Source organism: Protomyctophum bolini, assembly GCF_963924005.1.
Source record: "Protomyctophum bolini genome assembly, chromosome: 6".
Classification (NCBI taxonomy): Eukaryota; Metazoa; Chordata; class Actinopteri; order Myctophiformes; family Myctophidae; genus Protomyctophum; species Protomyctophum bolini.
This window is the reverse complement of record NC_137867.1, coordinates 37,339,069-37,359,717: the sequence shown is the minus strand read 5'-3', so window position 1 is coordinate 37,359,717 and position 20,649 is coordinate 37,339,069. Positions and strand designations below refer to the sequence as shown.

Genomic DNA, 20,649 nt, shown 5'->3' with positions numbered 1-20,649 from the left:
TGACTGTCTATGTTTACAATTATAAATAATAGATCATATTATTGTTAAATAACAATATGATGTAGGTCTGTACATAAAACATCAGAGCCGGATATGGTAAAGGAGACATGTAGTCAAATGATTTAACAGTTCATTTAAAATACACGCGCGCGCGCACACACACACACACACACACACACACACACACACACACACACACACACACAGTGTGTGTCAATGTAATTAGTTCTGACATGGGATTAAGTTTAATCCTGTGTTACGAGTGGTCTGACAACACCCCTCCCTGTGTGTGTGTGTGTGTGTGTGTGTGTGTGTGTGTGTGTGTGTGTGTGCTCAGCAGTTTGTAACTTTGTATGAAGGCTGACTGAATGTTTTCCTCTGAGAGCCGAACACAGCATCCAGACCCTGTGAGTTACATTCTCTCTGCTCTTCGGTATATATGTGTGTGTGTGTGTGTGTGTGTGTGTGTGTGTGTGTGTGTGTGTGTGTGTGTGTGTGTGTGTGTGTGTGTGCGTGTGTGTGTGTGTGTGTGTGTGTGTGTGTGGTAGTGCTACTTTTAGAAGTGGTACAATCTGTTAACCTGGTATCCCGACCTCCACACTCCACTCAGGATAAACCATCATGATTCTGAATCTGAACACCTAGAATCCATCACACACATCACATTTTATTGTATTGCATTTGCTACATTGTATTGTTGACCTAGTGTCTGATACAGTTCGAAAATAAATGCCATTCAGTGCAGCAATGTAGATGCATGTAATGTCTTTGCTAGCATCCCAAATACACCTCGTTGTTTTTGTTGATAATACCAGTCACAACACAAGGAGGTCCTGATTCTGGTCTTTGATTTGTACATGGGCCAAGCATTTCAACTTAACATTCTAAATAAACCTTGGGTACAGATGTAGATTCAAAGTCTGTGTGTGTGTGTGTGTGTGTGTGTGTGTGTGTGTGTGTGTGTGTGTGTGTGCGTGTGTGTGTATGTGTGTTCATTCAGGGCTGCTCTGCGGGGGTCAGAAGCCATCATGGGGTCAGGTGACCTCAGTGACTCCTCCTCCAGTGGGACGGAGTCGGCTTCCAAGCCACGCCCCCGGAGGCGTCGCCCCGCCCCCTCCTCCCGTGTTCGCTTCGACGACGAATCAGAAACGCAGGCGGAGAGACGACGTCTGGAGATCGACCAATCAGCAGAGAGACGACACCTGGAGAGGATGATTGACAGCTTAGCCGACCAATCAAAACACAGACGCTACCTGAGGAGGATGACCAACAGCTCAGTCGACCAATCAAAACACAGCCTCTACCTGGGGAGGATGACTGACAGCTCAATGGACCAATCAGCAGAGAGACACTATCTGGACAGAATGACTGACAGCTCAGCCAGCCTATCAGCGTACGACAAGAAGAAGAGGGCGGAGCCACTGCAAACAGCCAATGGCGTGGCGTCGGGACGTGCGGTGGGCAGCAGCTGTGATTGGCTGCAGAGAGCCAGGAGGAGGAGGAGCTTAAATAATATCCAATCAGAGAGAGAGGAGGGAAAGGGCAAGGAGAGGGTTCCTTTTCCTGATTGGTCGGCTCCCAGTAAGCCTTTTCCTTATTGGTCGGCTCCCGGTAAGCCTCCTTATTGGTCGGCTCCCGGTAAGCACCGCCTTACCCTCTACACCGAGGCAATCAGGGAGACCCACATCGGTACGGTCGATGATGACATCATCGAAGGGGGCATGACCGAGAACACATTTGGGCGTGTCCCTGCCACCATGCGGGTGTGGAGGAAGCCACGCCCACCCAATGCGTTCTGGACCAATCACAGCTCAGCTCCTCCTCCTCCTCAGACTTCTCCAGCCAATCACAGCTCAGTTCCTTCTCCTCCAGCCAATGGGAGAGTAGCGAAACTTCCACCCAATCCTTACGCACTGGCGCGGAAAACCCTCCGTCCCCAAGTCCCGCCCCCTTCCACAGAACTGCCAATCAGCACTCTGCGTATCTCGTTAACCATGCCTCCTATCTCCTTGCCTCCTATTTCCTTGACTCCTACCTCCCCACTTCCTATCTCCTCGCCTCCTACCTCCTTAACCTCACCTCCTATCTCCTTAACCTCGCCTCCTATATCCTCGCCTCCTACCTTCTTCACCTTGCCTCCTATCTCCTTAACCTCGCCTCCTATCTCCTCACCTCCTACCTACTTAACCTCACCTCCTATCTTCTTAACCTCACCTCCTATCTCCTCGCCTCCTACCTCCTTAACCTCGCCTCCTATCTCCTTAACCTCACCTCCTACCTCCTTAACCTCACCTACTACCTCCTTAACCTCGCCTCCTATCTCCTTAACCTCGCCTCCTATCTCCTCACCTCCTATCTCCTTAACCCCGCCTCCTATATCCTTAACCTCACCTCATATCTCCTCGCCTCCTACCTCCTTAACCTCGACTCCTACCTCCTTAACCTCACCTCCTATCTCCTCGCCTCCTATCTTTTTAACCTTGCCTCTTATCTCCTTAAACGCGCCTCCTATCTCCTTAACCTTGCCTCCTATCTCCTCGCCTCCTACCTCCTTAACCTCGCCTTCTATTTCCTTAACCTCGCCTCCTATTTCCTCACCTCCTATCTCCTTAACCTCGCCTCCTATCTCCTTAACCTCGTCGCCTATCTCCTCACCTCCTATCTCCTTAACCTCGCCTCTTATCTCCTTAACCGCGCCTCCTATCTCCTTAATCTTGCCTCCTATCTCCTCACCTCCTACCTCCTTAACCTCGCGTCCTACCTCTTTAACCTCGCCTCCTATCAAGTCATCTCTGGTTGGACAGCAAACACAGCCCCCCCACAGAGATCAAACACTGCAGGCACACCCCCCAAGTATGTACATGCACACACGCACGCACGCACGCACTCTCTCTCTTCCTCTCTCTCAAAAGCAATAATGAATTGATTAATTGATTAACTGATTGATTGCTTTGGTCTGCTGTATTCCAGAACAAACTGATTGATTGCTTTGGTCTGCTGTTCCAGAACAAACGATCACAGCAACAGAAAAGGCCTCACCACCACATAATGACGGCAGTGATGATGGACAGACCAGACAGCCAATGAGAGCAGAGCGACCAAGGAGAGAGAACAGCCCTGAAAAGTGCGTTACCAGAATTCGTCTCATAGATTTAAAAATCACACCCGTGTGAATAAGTGAGGGGCGCTCTTATCGTCATACATCATCTCATTCCGGCCAATCACAATTTGCGTCCTCACTTTTATCTTCAATGTTTGTGTATACGTAATGTTTGTGTTTACACAAACACTCAAAAATAGCCATTCATTTTCAATGGCATTTAATATTTGTGTTGGGACAAACACTCAAAACTGGCCATTCATTATCAGTGGCATTCAATGTTTGTGTTAGGACAATGTTTGTGTTTGTGTTTACTGTTTACACACACTCTCAAAGCTGGACATAGGAGGGGCTAGCGCCTCTCAAAAACCTAGATACCTCATTTGCAAGCTTTGCGCGCCTGACACCACGCGTCTATGTGGCAGTGCGATCTGAGTGAGACACACACACACAAAGCGTACATTTTAAATTTTTAAATGAAGGCAGACAGCGATGTGTCTTTGCATGGCCACTGATTGTGTTTGTCCGTGCTGGGCAAGTTGTTTGGGCGCTCTGGATTCGGTTCCATCGCAACACGGAAAGGGAAACTGTGAGCACCCACAAAGCTGGGTTAAGTGTGCCTCAAGTACTACTTCAAGTATAATACTTACATCCTCTCCTCTGCAGGTCTTTGGGTCCACCCACAGTCGAGTGTTCCAGACTCTCTATGAGGAGGATCTTATCGGCCGTGGAGAGGAGTCTGTCTGCTGGGAGGAGTCTATCTGCTGGAAGGAGTCTGTCTGGTAGTTTGGACCAGCTGAGCTCCAAGATCAGAGCTTCTGGTCCCTTTAAGACCAGAAGCCCCTCCCCCTCTCCCAGTAACTCCTCCTCCTCTCCCAGTAAGATGACGTCATCTCTCCAGTGTCTCATGATGGTGAGTCAGTGTGTCACGAAATGTGTTACTAGCTAGTTTAATCGATGTGTTTGAGGGTTTACCTACCCTCGTAGACCTACCTGTGGATTATACCACCGAAATTTGCATGTGGACCATCCTGGTCGTTGGTCCTCCAGGAGGTCTCCCATGCAGTAGAGATATAATCCACCTGGTCCTTGGTCTGCCAGGAGGTCTCCCATGCAGTAGAGATATAATTCACCTGGTCCTTGGTCTGCCAGGAGGTCTCCTCCCAGTGGAGATATAATCCACCTGGTCCTTGGTCTTCCAGGAGGTCTCCCATGCAGTAGAGATATAATCCACCTGGTCCTTGGTCAGCCAGGGGGTCTCCTCCCAGTGGAGATACAATCCACCTGGTCCTTGGTCTGCCAGGAGGTCTCCTCCCAGTGGAGATACAATCCACCTGGTCTTTGGTCAGCCTGGGGGTCTCCTCCCAGTGGAGATATAATCCACCTGGTCCTTGGTCTGCCAGGGGGTCTCCTCCCAGTAGAGATATAATCCACCTGGTCCTTGGTCTGCCAGGAGGTCTCCTCCCAGTGGAGATATAATCCACCTGGTCCTAGACAGACAGACAGACAGACAGACAGACAGACAGACAGACAGACAGACATCTAAATGCAAATGATTGTTTTTTCTACTCTTTATCCAGAAGGGGTCAACATTACTCCACATGAAGAAGAGGTTACAGTCAGAGAAGACGAAGAAAGACCGCTCTGCTATTTATATTTATACACCCGAAGCAGAAGAAGCTGAAGTGGATTGAACACACTACTGCCCCTAGTGGAAGGACACATGTTTTACCGAGGGACAGCGAGTGCATTTTCCGGCAGTGGCAGCAGCAGCAGCCACGGAACACCCGCGGTAGTGTTTCACGTGCACTAATCCAAACCCTCACCCTAACCATAACCACAAGCACGGCTACTGCCGCCCCCTCCCCCCTCAATTCAACATAAATATGGTGAATTGAATGAATTTGGCTTTTCTTTCTGTTGTTTCTTATCCATATGACGTTTATAACTTGTTGCACTGCTGTACGTTTAAAATGTGTCAATAAAATATTCAATCAATCAATCAATGTCATGCATGACAGATTAAATATACAATACCAGATATGCGTTAAACATGAAAACAGCACATGACAGTTGGTCATGTTCAGTTGGTCTGCTAGATCAGTGGTTCTCAACGTGTAGGTCGGGACTCGGGTCACCATAGGAAGTTTTGGGGGTCCCCAGATAACAGTGAAGTGACAATTTATGGACTTTTTAATACCCCAAAAAGGGAGGGGGAAAAAGACCATTACTGCAACAAAAAGTACTGTACTATAATAAAAACTTATGAAACATTGGTCAAATCTTCAAATAATATAAAGGGTTGTGGGCTTGTAGATCAGCTATTCTCAAAATATTTATCTGTGGAACCAGGTCAAACTAAATGCAATGCCTCAACTCCTTCAGGGTGGAGGGTCCCCAGTTCAAAATAGGATTATTTTTGGGGGTCTCCAGTTCAAATATGATTATTTGAGGTGGGTTCTCCAGTTGAAATTCAATTTACTATTAAATGATTTGCCCGTTGGGGACAATGTAAATAAATAGGGAATGCAATCAATGCATTCCCCACCCTGTTATGCAAAAGCCATCCGTTGTTAGAGTACCTCTGTCTGTCCCCTTTGTGCCCATACTATATGGAGATCTCTACATCCGTCTGTCCATGTCCCTTTTATGCCCAAATATGGAGATCCCTGATGTTCTCAGTATGGCCATATATGTGCATGCCCAAATTCTGAGTCCTACTGAGTGTGTCCGTGAACATTTTTTAATTGAAAGTGGATCGTTTTATGAACCAGGGTTTTCTTTGACCTCAGGTCAATACAGTAAAAAGTATATTTACAGAAAAACTAGTTAACAGTGAAATCACCATAGAACTGACATAGAGGTGTAAGTGCACCCGTGTAAAAAAAAGTAATGAGATCGGCACCATGCCATGATGGCTGTCTTTGTAGATCAGGTGGATGTAGAGATCACACAATGGGTCACGTGCCCACTGCCCAGCTCTCTTAATTCCAGTCCTTCTGGTGATGATCAGTTGGCTGACAGCCTTCGTTCGGGCAGAGGAAGACATTGTTAAAGTAGTCTACTAAATGAACAGCCAGGAGATTTGATGACAGTAGATGATAGTACGCTTCTATTTCTGTTTTCACTTCAAACTGCTTTATTCATATCAGTCAGTCAGTCAGTCAGACAGACAGACAGACAGACAGACAGAGCCTCAGTGTTATGATTTTACCAAATGATGGTAATTAATAGTTGAGTGTTTTAATCCTGGGGGGGAGGGGCAGGGGTGCACGCTGTCAAGGATGGAGTTTGACTGACATCTTTATATCCTCGTTTCCTGTCATGATGGGAAGTATGAGCAGGAGGTAAATTAGTTGTGACAGGAGCTGATGTGATGACAGACAGCCGGTCTCTGTCTTCTCATTCTATCTCTATACCTTCATCTCTCGTTCACTCACTCCCTCCCCCTCATCCATCCATCCATCCTAAAATCATCCCTCCATCTCTCCAAGGAAACCACTAGTAGAAAACTGTGGTTGTACTGGTCAGCTCCCAGTGACCTGCAGTACAAGACAAAGTGACAGTACCGGCTGTAAATCTGTGATGTGACAAATCAAGTTGATTCTGCTAATGGTAAACTGGGAAATTGCCAGCCTTGTTGTGAGCTCGGAGATCTGCTATTTTCAGCGCATTTTTCGGTGAAGAGTTTTGGTGTAGATTAAGGAAATAAGGAGGGGGCCAAGTACAGAGCCCTGGGGAGTCGACCATAGTCAACAAAGTATATAGGTTTTGTCCTCTGCCTCTTTCACCAGTGAATTTGTATTGTGTGTGAGAGTGTTCACAAATTAACTTAAAAAATTTTGTGTGTGAAATAGACTTTATTTACTTAATTTCCCCCCCCACTGATTGAACTTTGATAATGGAACTGGTCTTCTCTTCTTTAGCTCTTCTGCACCCTAGTGGACGAGGTTCGTCTGTCCAGCAGTCGGCTCTCTAGACTCTCAAACACAGTGTGAGGCTCCTGGTCAGCATTCACAGACACTGCATCTACATACAGAGACTACACACATGCACCCACCCACACACACACACACACACACACACATGCACGTATGCATGCACGCACGTATGCACGCACGCACGCACGCGCACACGCACACACACCGGGAAAAAAAAGAAGGAAAAACTAAATAAATACTTGGTTGGCAAAGTGGATGAAGACAGCTGCAGGCTGACAACTAACATTACTGTCAACAAGCAATACCATGCTCCCCCAAGCAAACTGTAATTTGTACAATTTATACAGTAGTCGCACTATTTCCCGACTGTCACCGTCTGGTCCTGTGTAGTTTTAGTTTTTCCCACTAGATGCCCCTTTCCGCCTGTCCATTAGTCTCTCATGCCAGTGGTTCTCAAACATTTCAATGTCAAGGACCTCCAAGTGAATATCATCACTATCAGGGAGAAACCGTAATAACAAGCTCGGAATTCGGTGCGAATGGATACGTTTTGAGCTTGTCGATAAGGAAGGTCAACGGCGCACGCACGTTTATGTGTTAAGTTTGTGTGTATTTTACCTTCAGTGGAGCAGTGTTTGTCCAGTAGTCTGTCAGTCTGTCTCTGACCACTTCAGGTGTGTCTTTAGGGCTGGTCTGGAGTCTGTCCTGAACCTCTGGAGGAGCTGGATGACACACAGAGTGGTACCTGACAAACACCAGGACTAGTTTAGTTTAGCTAGTTTTGATTTAGTGTAGTCTAGTTGAGATAGGTTTACATTAGCTTACTTTAGTGAAATTGACGACTAGATGTGTAGTATAGAGGGTATGCGCATGATATCATCATCATACCCAGAAGTTACATGGGAACGCCTACTGAGTGGCAAAAAACTACAGTCCTATCTGATTGCATTAAACAACGTTAAACTCACTTTCCCACTCATTTTGCCACTCACTTTATGCATGTGCATAGGGGAGACACAGGAGAGATTACTTTAACGGGATATATGGTACAGACAGACAGACAGACAGACAAGACAAGACAAGACAAGACAAGACAAGACAAGACAAGACAAGACAAAACAAGACAAAACAGACAGACAGACCTCTCTCCACTGACTGGGTCTGTGGTTCTCATGGTCAGCCTCTCCATGGTGACATCATCCGTCATCTCAAGAAAGAAAACTCTACAGAGGATAGGATACAATTACAGCATGTCACACATTATGTCAGTCACAAGTTCTCGTCCTGTCCGAGCCACCTGGCAGACCAGTACTAATATATCAGCCTTTAGAGTTTAGACCAACCATAAGGCAGCATTAGCCTGTCTGCCATAGCGATGAAGTGATGCGAGAGTGAGGACAATAGCCAACTCCAAATCTGGACTCCTTAAATCGCTGCCCTGCCTCCACACCCTCTCCTGCCTAGCATCAGGTTCTTAAGCTCTTCCATAGACATAGAAATGTAGTGTACGATTGTGTGTGTGTGTGTGTGTGTGTAAATAATTCTGCAAAAATAATTCTGTATCTTTAAGGACACCTGATTTGCATGTTTATAGAGCTTTTCTATGCACTACGTGCCTACTCAAAGCGCTTTACAACGGTCCATTCATTCATACATTGGGAGGTGAAGCGGCGGCGAACAGTCGACGCCAGCGTCCTCACTTCCCACATTCACACACCAATGGTGGCGAGCTACCGCAAGGCACCGACCAGCTCATTGGAGACATTGTGGGGTTCAGTGTCTTGCCCAAGGTCACGTCGACATGTGGACAGGAGGAGCCGGGGTTCGAACCGCTCACCCACAGATCATTGGACGACCTGCTCTACCTCCTGAGCCACAGTCGCCCTAATAATAGGCCTACCTGCTGGGTATATAGTTGCTCTGGTTGAGTTTTTCAGCCTGTTGTAGATCTTTAGGGAAGTCATGGAGAACCCAGCCTCTGGTGCAACAGTCCAGCCTGCTCAGACGTTCTGTCAGGATCTGCAATACTAGGCTGTCTGGAACTACAGCATTATCAATCAATCAATCAATCAGTCAGTCAATCAATCAATAAATCAATGCCGTGAGTGCCGTGATTTTTTCCACCCTAAAACATGATCATCAGGTCTTATTGTTATATAAGGAGGCATTTCTTTTTTTAAGTCTACAGTATTTGTTAAAATGTTAATTAAGTATGCCTGGTTTGCCTGGTGGGTGGTGATGGGTCGCAATCCACCTGAACACTATCTATACATAATCCATTGATAGTGTAATAGTGTAATAGTGTTTTGTACATAAAGGAATTACATAATGGATTTCATTGACCTTATGCACACCGCTGCCATCTTGTCAGCAAGGTGGTAACTAGGTGCAATTTCCGATTGACAACCCATTCATCCAAATAGAAATAGAACAGAAATATAAACGTCCTGTCAGATTGTATTAAACAACATCAAACTCACCAACATTGCAGCTGTATGAAAAGCTTGAAATATCCTCTTTCTATCTGCAAAGTGTTTGTTTCATAAAAACCCACTGTAGATATGTTATGAGCTACTTCCTGTCAAGAAATTCCTTGCAGGTGATATTTTTAAGTGTTGGAGTTTGAATATCACTCGTTGAATATCACTCAACGGATAGTGCATACCACCTGTTTTGAATTTGCACATAATGCAGGAGGCAGCAGGAGTTTGCTTTACAGATAACGAGCGCTTCCAAATTCTGACACTCTGAAGTTTGACGTTGTGTAATATAATAGGATAGGAGTTTTCTGTTTAGTAATAGGCTGTCAATGGGTCAGCAAGGGTACCACCTTGCTGGCAATATGGCAGCGGTGTGCATAAGGTCCATTGTGTTCTGTAACCGTGTTTTGTAATTAATTTGTATTATTTATGGTGTTGATTGTAATTATGTACTACTGTTCATTCTGTATGTTACTTGTTTTTTATGTTGGGGATGAAAATTAGCATCTCTTGGTAATTTATATGTCTTTGTACATAATGTCCTATATGTCTTTACAGTGCATTTTGTGCTACAGTATATCCACATTCTGTTAATAATGTACAAATAGGATTATAGTGTTGTTACATGTATACACTGAAAGAACACATCAAGGATAAGAAAACACAATAAAGTCAAAGACGTATCTCCATGGTATGTACAAAGACAGTTAATAGTGTTATTATATATAGACTAGTGGTACATTACCATATACATATTTCCTTCAAATATGCACCATTATGCAGTCATGCAAACTGCTGTATTTTCAGAGTATTTCCCATGTGTTACATTTTGATCCGCTGTCTTGTGTTCCATTTCATCTGGATTCTATTCATGTTGCTGTGACCAAACCAACGGTACCCTCTGGGAACCATTAAAGCTCAGCCCATCTTATCTCACACAGTTCAACACGGAGTTCATGCAGAGTGTGTGTGTGTGTGTGTGTGTGTGTGTGTGTGTGTGTGTGTGTGTGTGTGTGTGTGTGTGTGTGTGTGCGCGTATGTGCTCTGTGAGGTATATATGGTCTGTAAACAGAATGATTATACAGGCTTTGAAGTTCAATCAGACTGTTAATATCAGCCTGTTAGGACGCACACAAACACTCTGAGTGTGTGTGTGTGTGTGTGTGTGTGTGTGTGTGTGTGTGTGCACACGCATGTGTGTGATAAAGAGAGAGATATAGTTTGTGGGGGTTCTTGTTAGCCATCCAGACTCCACTGTTCAAATCAACACTGTCCCTGTTTAACACAAAGACTGTGATCACACATGCACGCACGCCTGCACGCACGCGTGCACGCATGCACACACACACACACACACACACACACACACACACACACACACACACACACACACACACACACACACACACACACACACACACACACACACACACACACACACACACATCTTTGCTTTGATGATGAAGAGGCTGTCAAACACTCTCCAGAGTGAAGCTGTCACCATGCCGACAGGAAGATGGAAAGAGAGAAAACACAAAGTGATAATAAAGGATGGGTGTTGGTTGCATGCGTACGTGTGTGTGTGTGTGTGTGTGTGTGTGTGTGTGTGTGTGTGTGTGTGTGTGTGTGTGTGTGTGTGTGTGTGTGAGTTGCGTGAATCTAGTTTGTGTCCGAGCATAGGCATGGTCTGGGCATGGTAACACCCCGCCTGCCTTTGATTGGCCTACCGACACTGCACGTCTTGACTGTCCTCCGAGATGCGATATGTATGTTTGTAGAAGAGGTAAACTAGTGGTAAACTAATATTGTTTATGCCATTTGCTTTGACAATTGAATAATTGATTGAACATGTACGCCATAATATGATTTGATTTGGGTGTGTTCTAAAATAAAGTGTTTGTGTTGATTGTGTAATTTATTTATATGTGTATGTAAACGTGAACCACTGTACTGTAAAAAAGGTCTCTTTTCCCTTCATCTTTATCCTTTTTAGTATAATATAGTATTAGTTTACTATAATTAGATTACACGATTCACTAACACTTTATTGAGAAGTAGGCTACACAATATTAGTTTGCCTCTTCTACAAAAACAAAACTTACAAGTTACAGACAGTTCTCTTGTTGCGAACGCAGTGAGCACTTACATGAGACCTAGCAGATCATGTCTGTCTGTCTGTCTGTGTGTGTGTGTGTGTGTGTGTGTGTCTGTGTGTCTGTCCCGCTATCCAAATATGGAGTGTGTTGCATCAGCAATCACTCAGCTCCATATATGGGCACAAAAGGGGCCAGGTCCACTCAGATCCATATATGGGCACAAAAGGCGTTTGCACGTCTTACTGGTATCATACCATACTTGTATTATTTCCCACCATGGAGTTACCTCTCATCAGACCAGCATAGCTATATCCACCTCGGAGGACAGTCAAGACGGGCAGTGTCGGTAGGCCAATCAGAGGGAGGCGGGGCGTTACCATGGCTATGCTCGGACACAAACTAGATTCACGTGTGAGGCTTACCTTTTTGTTCAGTATCTATGTAAGGTTTGACCAGACCTCCCAGCCTGGAATCATCTGCTGCTATTGACTTTAACAACTGACCGCAACTAACTGCGCACGCACGCACGCACACACACACGCACACCAACAAACACACACACACACACACACACACACACACACACACACACACACACACACACACACACACACACACACACACACACACACACACACACACACACACACACACACACACACACACACACACGTACGTTAAGTGATTAGTGAAGGTAACAGTTCACCAGTGGGGGCATTTCACTATTTTCTTATTTTTTCTTTTTGTTTATTTCATTTATTGATTTTTTTAAAATCTTTATAGGCTATATTATTTGTATCTTGGCAGCAATGAAAAGGAAGGTTCAGCCATCATTGTGCCCTCAGATAGTTAAATAAAGGTTAACCCTTTAGGACGGTAAAGGGTTCATTCATTTTAGTGTGTTGCTGTGTACAGTATATAGCAGCGTTTTTAGAATCGGCCTCAGTCCTAAATGGGTTAAATGTGTACTACTAACCGTTGACCATGTTGTATTTGTCAGATAACAGCGTTGCTTGGTGACTCTTGCCAGAGCCAGGTGGTCCTAACAGCAGGATTCTGGGAATGATGGGCGCCACAGAGCGACCGGGAGTCAGCACGAAGTTCAGCACTGTCAACACACGACTCAATCTCAACCACCCGCACAACTGAATGTAACTACAGCTAATTTAGCTAAATACTCTTTTCAAAACAGTTCAAAGTATTTCAAGTGGACGGCAATTTGCTACATCACAATGAAATACCATATTGAAAAATATCCCCCAAAAGTAGCTATAGAGACAAAACTGTCATTTTTTACAAGTTTTGTAAATGAGACCAACCACAGTTGGATACCTACTACAGTATCCTGGTGATTTCCGTTTCATTACCATCTAAGCCTAGGGCTTTTGATCATACGTTTACTTTAGACAATTCAACAGGAACAGATGTCATGGTCTGCCATTCAGTTTAGACACATCCAGTCAATGATTTTAGAATAGTGTAGGGGCCTACATCCAATTTGGCATGGGGTGGAGAAAAAAGTACTCACATGTTTTACTTAAGAAAAAGTATCTGCAGTGTAGAAATGTTACAAGTGAAAGTCTGTTATTCAAAATGCACTTAAAGTACAACATTTGCATGTTATTGGCATCAAAATATATTGAAAGTACTAAAAGTAAAACTACTCAATATGAAGAAACGTCCCATTTCACAAGTTTTCAAATGTCTAACATGTAGAAAAATCTTTTGAAACTGTGTGTGTGTGTGTGTGTGTGTGTACCTTGCTGGTAAACGTCTGTGTGAGGTTGGTCAGCATTGACTGCTTTCAGGGCATACCGGTAGGCGGAGATTAGACCTGTGACTTCACACCGGTACTGTTGCAGTTCCACCAATCGCTTCTCCTCTGACTGGCCACGCCCCTTCTCTAGTCGATCAGCTACAGATTGGTCAGACGGCCAGATGAAAGTCCGGTGGTACACATCTACACAGGAATTGACATCACATAGGAACAAATGACTTAGTTCAGACCTTAGAGTATATATGAATAGAGACGGCACCCGAGTTCTCCTTCCATCCACTTGCATTAACTTGCTCAAAAGCACATGAGGCGATTTCACTCCTCCTTCCGGGTAGGAACAGAGTGCATTCTGGGATGGATTTGCCCCAAACACATGAACGCGCTGGCCGTTGACTATCATTGCACGCGTTCACGTATGAAACATTCGTTCACGTGTCATGGGCCCAATAACATGAACGTGCGCAATGATAGTCAACGGGCTCGAGCTGCAATGACGGCCACTATATCCATTTGGCCTCATGGTTTCCTCCGGGTGCCGTCTCTATTCATATACTCAATATAATATTTTGTACTCTCGCCAGTACGTGCGTGCGCGCGCGCGCGTGTGTGTGTGTGTGTGTGTGTGTGTGTGTGTGTGTGTGTGTGTGTGTGTGTGTGATGTTATTTTTGTTGACACCAGTCAAAAATAGGTCCTCATTCTAGAAGTAGGCTTGGACCAGGCTTTCCAAGATAAACATTCAAAGTACCAACCATTTCTTAGAATCATAACTTTTGGATGGGTACAGATGTATAGACTAGCCTCTGCATAATATTCAGAAGCTTTTTGGGCCATGAAATATAAACTGACCACGAGTGGCCTGACAATCGCTGGCATGACAAAGAGCAAAGCTTAAAGACGTGCTAAATGTATGCTCTGTTTCAGCTGTTATAGGCGATGTGTCTGTGTGGAGAAGGTGCTATATGTACCCTCAGGTGCCCATGAGCTGTCTAACAATATTTCATTTGTTTCCCTGTACATTAATATTAATTTGTGGATTCAAATAAAGAATAAAAACATGTGTGTGTGTGTGTACTGACCTCCAGTCACAGGGTCTAGCATTCTGCCCTGACTTCGCTCTAGCAATACGTCATCTGGTGCCTCTAAAACCACTACACACGCACACGCACACACACACACACACACACACACACACACACACACACACACACAAAACGGTGTACAACATACAGTAGAAATGTAATTATTTGTTGCTGTTGGGCAGAAACCTTTTGTGCTTTTTATCACCCATCTTGATCATACTTCGTCACACAAAAGCATCAAAAGTAGCAGATTTGCAAGCTCGAAATGCGGTGCGAAGCAAGGGCATTTATTAATTATAGTATTATATTATCATATTATCAATTCAATATTCAAACTTTTGTTACAGAATCAAATGTTTTATGGTCATGAATCAGTGGTAGAGCGTGCCGTTGCAAGAGCAACCGCTTCAAACTTTCTTTCCTTCCCACTTCAATTGTTCTACTGAACAATCGCCATATAGTTCATAGCTCTTAGTGGGGTTACTTATTTTTCTCTGTGAATACTCTCTTATACCTGGTGAATTACTCTTTTGTACTTTTTATATTCATACTTTCTGATTGCAAATTTGCACTGTTCTTATCTTGTGATACTCTTGTGATACTATACCTTGTGAATACTCTCTCCAATGATTGCACAATGCTGCTACTGTGTATTGTCTGTGTGTGTTCTAAAACGTTGATGTACTACTGCACTTTTGCCCAAGACAAATGTCCCCTCGTGGGACAATAAAGTATATCTCATCAATGGATCCTGGATGGCTTGATTCTAGGAGGCTTAAAATAATCAATATAAATATTTTTGGAAATCTCTATGGGAAAAAAATGTATGGGGTCTGGAACGATGGCACAAAAAATGGCAGCCAATGAAGAAGCCTATAATGTTACATACGAACATGTTACTTACCAACATGCTGGGGAATAATGCCATTCTCCTGTAAAGACATTGCCTGTAGTCTGGACTGAGGAATGCCTTCCAATAGCCAGCCCTGAAAATGCACAACACAACCATAGTTCATGGTTTGACGTATGGCTTTTTTTCATCAATTACACACCCCATGACGCCTTGAATTAATGGATTTTCTTTTTTGTTTTTGCCAGCTCACAATGCCTATCACAAGGCGTTGTGAGCTTGATATTTTCACAATATTTATTTGTGGCACCGAAAGTTGAATGCCTCAACTCCTACATTCCATGTGCTTGTCAGGGTGGGTGGTGCCAAGTTAAAAATATATTTAAAAAAATGGGGGGGGGGGGGGGGTCCCCAGTTCAATCATGATTATTTTGGAAGGTCCCCAAAATGATTATTTTGGGGGGCATCCCCAGTTCAAATATGATTATTTTGGGGGTTCCCACTTCAAATATGATTATTTTGGGAGGCCGCGTCCTGAAAAGGTTGAGAACCAATGCTTTATAGGCCTGTGTTGTCCTCTCTGCACACTGTTTGGAATAGTGTCTGTACTGCAAGGTGACTATAGGACAGTGTACGCACGCACGCAAACGCGCACAGCTCGTTACAGCTCGGTTTGAGTCCTGATTGAAATTCTAATAAGTATTTCTCTCTATCTGCTTTGACCCCCCCTCCTCAGGGACTCACTGTTGTCTTCTAATCCTTCTGCCCTCCACCTCACACAGGCTCTTACGCACGCAGGCACACACACACAGACACACACACAGACACTCACTCACTCACTCACTCACTCTATCTCTCTCTCTCACACTCACTCTCAGTCTCTCACACACACAATGCACACAGACTATACTGTAGGCCTACATGAGAGAAACCACAGAAAGTGAGCATGTTGGAGAGGAGGGACAGAGGAGAGGATTCTTCCAGTAAACACAACAGTCTCTCGTCCCCCATTTTCTCTCTGATGTTTGACCCCGTCACTCCTCTCATTCATCCCTCCACTCATCTCTCTGCAGGAGGTCTGCTCCTATAGCAGCCTCCTCCATACATATATCTAATCATATAGGAGAGGAGAGGAGATCAGAACAGAGACGAGAAGACTGTTACAATAATTAATCAGATAGTTGTAGCCAGGGGGCTTAGCTGTCAATCACGCTTGTTGTGTGTGAATGCACACGCTTGCGCTTGCGCTTGCACACACACACACACACACACACACACACACACACACACACACACACACACACACACACACACACACACACACACACACACACACGTGTACTGGTCATGCTGAGTGCCATATGACTGAGGCCCTGGCGTATAGCCTGCAGCTACAAACACACATTAGCAGATGAAACGAGCTGGTTAATCACCACCGAGCTCTGAGCTAAACACGCGGGAGCTAAACGCTAAATACTAAAGAGAAGCTGACATTTGTGAAGCTAAAAGCTTTTTATTATTATTTTTACACCATATTTCAAATTCATACCCTTAGCTTGAATCCAAACACAGTATACGAACCAGTGAAAAAAAGGTATACAACTACAGAAGTAAACAAACAATATAGACAGACAGACAGGTAAATAAAGACTGACAGACAAACAGATAAAATGACAGGTATATAAATAGAGACAGAAAGATAAATAGACACAGAGATGAATAGACAGGTACATAAATAGAAGCCGACACAGAGAAGTACATTTATAAATAGAGACAGTGCAACAGTTAATCTGACTAATTAATCAATTATAAAAAAGAATCAATTCTTTTTTAAGGTTCAACTAAACTACAGCAGCAGCTTATCTGCTATTTTAGCTTTTCTGTGTGACGCTGTATAGTATGATCAGGCATGCATGGCATTAATTTACGAAAAAAAGGTTAATGGAGATAAGAGGTTTTCTCAAAAAAGTAATCAACAGAATAATCACTAGGAAAATATTATGCACTTGCAGCCCTAATAGAGGCAGAGATAAGCAAGTATTATTATTATTAATATTATATAAACATATATTATATTAGACTGACTGTTACCTGTCTGAAACAGTGTGGTGTGTTCAGTCTCTGTTGAATCAGTCTGAGCCACACATCATCAGGGACATCCTATAAAAGGTAGGGTAAGTGATATCTTTTTGGTTAAAAGAAAACGTTGAAAACCTTTCAACGTTTGTTGAAAGGTTATTCTCATAGTAAGCATTGTTATAGAGTGTTTGTTCAGTAGCAGGGGTCTCTGCGTCTCTCCAGATCTTTAATAAACTGAAAATACATGTTTTGATGTAGGTGGCCAGAGTACCCATTTATCAGATTCATATAGTTTTCAGTTCCAATTGCACTTGTATTTTCTGTTTAATAAAGAACCAGAGAGACAGGGAGACTCCTGTCCTGAACAAACACTCTATATACTGTAGCAATATCAGAATGATATCATGTTGTATGAATCATTAAATAATGTATGAAGTATGTTAATGATGAATACAATAGTACTGTATATGTATATAATCAACATACAGTATAGCCTACATCATGTATGAAATGTTAAAAAATATTGTTAAATGAATTTAATGACTATAAAACACTGTTTAATGATGTATCAAATACTATAACAATATATTATATAAAATACTATATTAATGCTTGTGTGTGTGTGTGTGTGTGTGTGTGTGTGTGTGTGTGTGTGTGCGTGCACCTGCTGTGTGTGTGTATTTTGAAGGCCAGCTTCCCTCAACAAACTGTCAGTCGTCACATGAACCACTCCCAGCTGACAGCACAGCTTCGTCGCCTAGAATTCATCATCATCATCATCATCATCCTATATATATTCTTTTTTTCTATCTTAACATTTTTTTGTGCCAGAGACCCCAGAAGAGAAGAATTTTTTTAAGAAATGCAAAATCATTCAAGCACTTTCAAGATTCATTCAAAAAACTTAAAGAATATCAGGCTACAAGCTGTACAGTGTACATGTCTGTCTGTCTGACTATCTATCTATAAAACTCACAATAGTTGTTTTCCCAGAAGCAGGTGCACCCAGAATTATGATTTTTGGCACTGAAAGAAAGAAAGTCAGAAACATGTTGGGGCAGTCTAGTCAGTTCTATAATTCAGACTGTAAAGGTTGCAATAATGTAGAACTACAGCTCCATCTAGTGGTCAGAATAAAGAAAGTAAATGATGTGATCAAAACATGATTGCAGTGACATGACTCTTATAGCCTGCCCTACTGTATAGGGAGGGGGTTGTTGACACATAATTTCTACTGTCCTAGACTAAGAGCCTAGGACAGTGTCAGTCTCTGAGGACTACATTACCCAGAAAGAATACCCACCATCAACCCTGTCTCTCTTCAGCAGGGAGATCAGGTAGGAGATTGGCTTCTGTGGTTGATCGATTATCAGACTGCTCACCATGGTCTGGAAAACAACAACAACACTGTCTATTACTCAATTATTATTTATTTAACATCTTCATTATGATTGCATGTTCAACTTAACGAACTGTATATTGGGATGATAACTTACACTGCACTGCAGTGTATGCATAAGACTAAGAATTAATTAAATCATGATGCATGTGATAAGTCTGACAGTCAGCAGTAAGTAACATTGGTGACAAGCAGAAATCTTGAAGACAAAATAGGCCTCTGTATTATTATTATTTTTACCTGAAGCAAATCAAATATCTCATGTTTCTCTGCGTAAACAGATATTTGTGGAGGAATCCTCAGAGGTTTGACGGTTTCATCCATGATGGAACGGCTAAATTCTTCTACCTGAGAAGTCAAAAAATATTGTAGCCTATCGTTCTGCTGGAATGGATGTTAATTCATTGAACCCATATCTTCCACACACATTGTAACAAACTACAAGTAAGTAAGTATCAAAGTAGAAACACAAGTTAATAGTTTTTAGCGGAAAATTAAACATACCTTTTCCCAGTTCAACAACCGTCCACTTGTTGCTATGGAAAACGTCATCCGCGTGCGACGTTTGTATACGTAGGCTACGTATGTATATGTGCGTTGCCTAGCAATACTGTTCTACAGTTTGTGACGAGCGCATTTGAGTAAAATAATCATATACATACATACATATATATATATATATATATATATATATATATATATATATATATATATATCACTGAATTAGAATATTTTTTAAAGTTCATTTTCTTCTGTAATATAATTCAAAAAGTGAAACTTTCATATATTCTCAATTCATTGTGCATAAAGTGAAGTATTTAAAACCTTTTTTGTTTTAATCTTGATGATTATGGCGTACAGCTCATAAAAATCTAAATATCCTATCTCAATTAATTCGAATATTTTACTAGACCACTAAAAAGAATGAAATGAGAAATGTCGAAAAGTTTATTAATGTATGCAGTTACTGCACTTTATGCACAATGAAATGAGAATATATGAACGTTTCACTTTTTGAATTTTGAAGAAAATTAACTTTTACAAAATATTCTAATTCAGTGAGATGGAGAGGGGAGGGGGAGCTGTATATATAAATTATATTTATAAATGGAGTTTATTATTATTATATAGCAGTGACATTCAATGGTAGTAGTATCATTTATTTCTGGTTTGAGGTATGATGTTTAGAATTTAAAATAAACATAAGCCGATTTCTATAGCTGCACTTCTTCTTAGGTTTAGAGTTTAAAATACCATATAAGCCAAGCTGCCGATTCCTATTACGCTGCTCGTCCTCTCTGGGACATCATGACGACAAGGAGAGACTTTGAAAAAGATTTAGAAATCTTTTATTTCTCTTGTTCACAGTTTTAACATTCGTCTCCTCGGGGTGGTGATACAAAGGGCAGAACATTCATCGTTACACACCCACACATGCCACGTCAAACATTAGGTCAACTACATTATTGTCTCATTCAGAGTTATTGTGCAGTAGGTTGTGTGTTGTTTGCTGTCATCATTTGGTTGCTGGAACATAAAATAAAATAAAAGTAGAATGACGTGGTTGGTTGGCATGCAGTCACCAAACCTGGACATCTGAAAACACAGCTTCAAAATGTCCATCATATCAGGGACAAACCACACAGTCTGTCCGATAGACAATCAATGTACAAAAAAAACAACTACTTTTAAATTGTATCCGCTGTGACGACAGATTAGGCAGTTCGTATTTGAGTTGTATATATAATATTGTTACTGATAATGGGGCATCATTCAATCATCCTTGAGTTCAGACAGTTCAACTCATCCTCTTATGTTTAATTACTTCAAAACTCAAACACGGGAGA

General features: G+C 42.7%; 1 protein-coding gene across 1 annotated transcript; it reads right to left on the bottom strand.

The window, feature by feature from the left end:
• Positions 1 to 7,022: 7,022 nt before the first annotated feature.
• Positions 7,023 to 19,126, bottom strand: ak8 (adenylate kinase 8; the record flags this gene model as incomplete). Its single annotated transcript, XM_080765780.1, has 11 exons — positions 7,023 to 7,142; positions 7,660 to 7,786; positions 8,184 to 8,264; positions 8,942 to 9,083; positions 12,040 to 12,129; positions 12,594 to 12,725; positions 13,377 to 13,577; positions 14,472 to 14,543; positions 15,379 to 15,460; positions 18,690 to 18,791; positions 19,043 to 19,126. The coding sequence occupies 11 exons, from the start codon at positions 19,124 to 19,126 to the stop codon at positions 7,023 to 7,025; spliced, it is 1,233 nt and encodes a 410-aa protein (XP_080621906.1).
• Between the last annotated feature and the right edge of the window lie 1,523 nt (positions 19,127 to 20,649).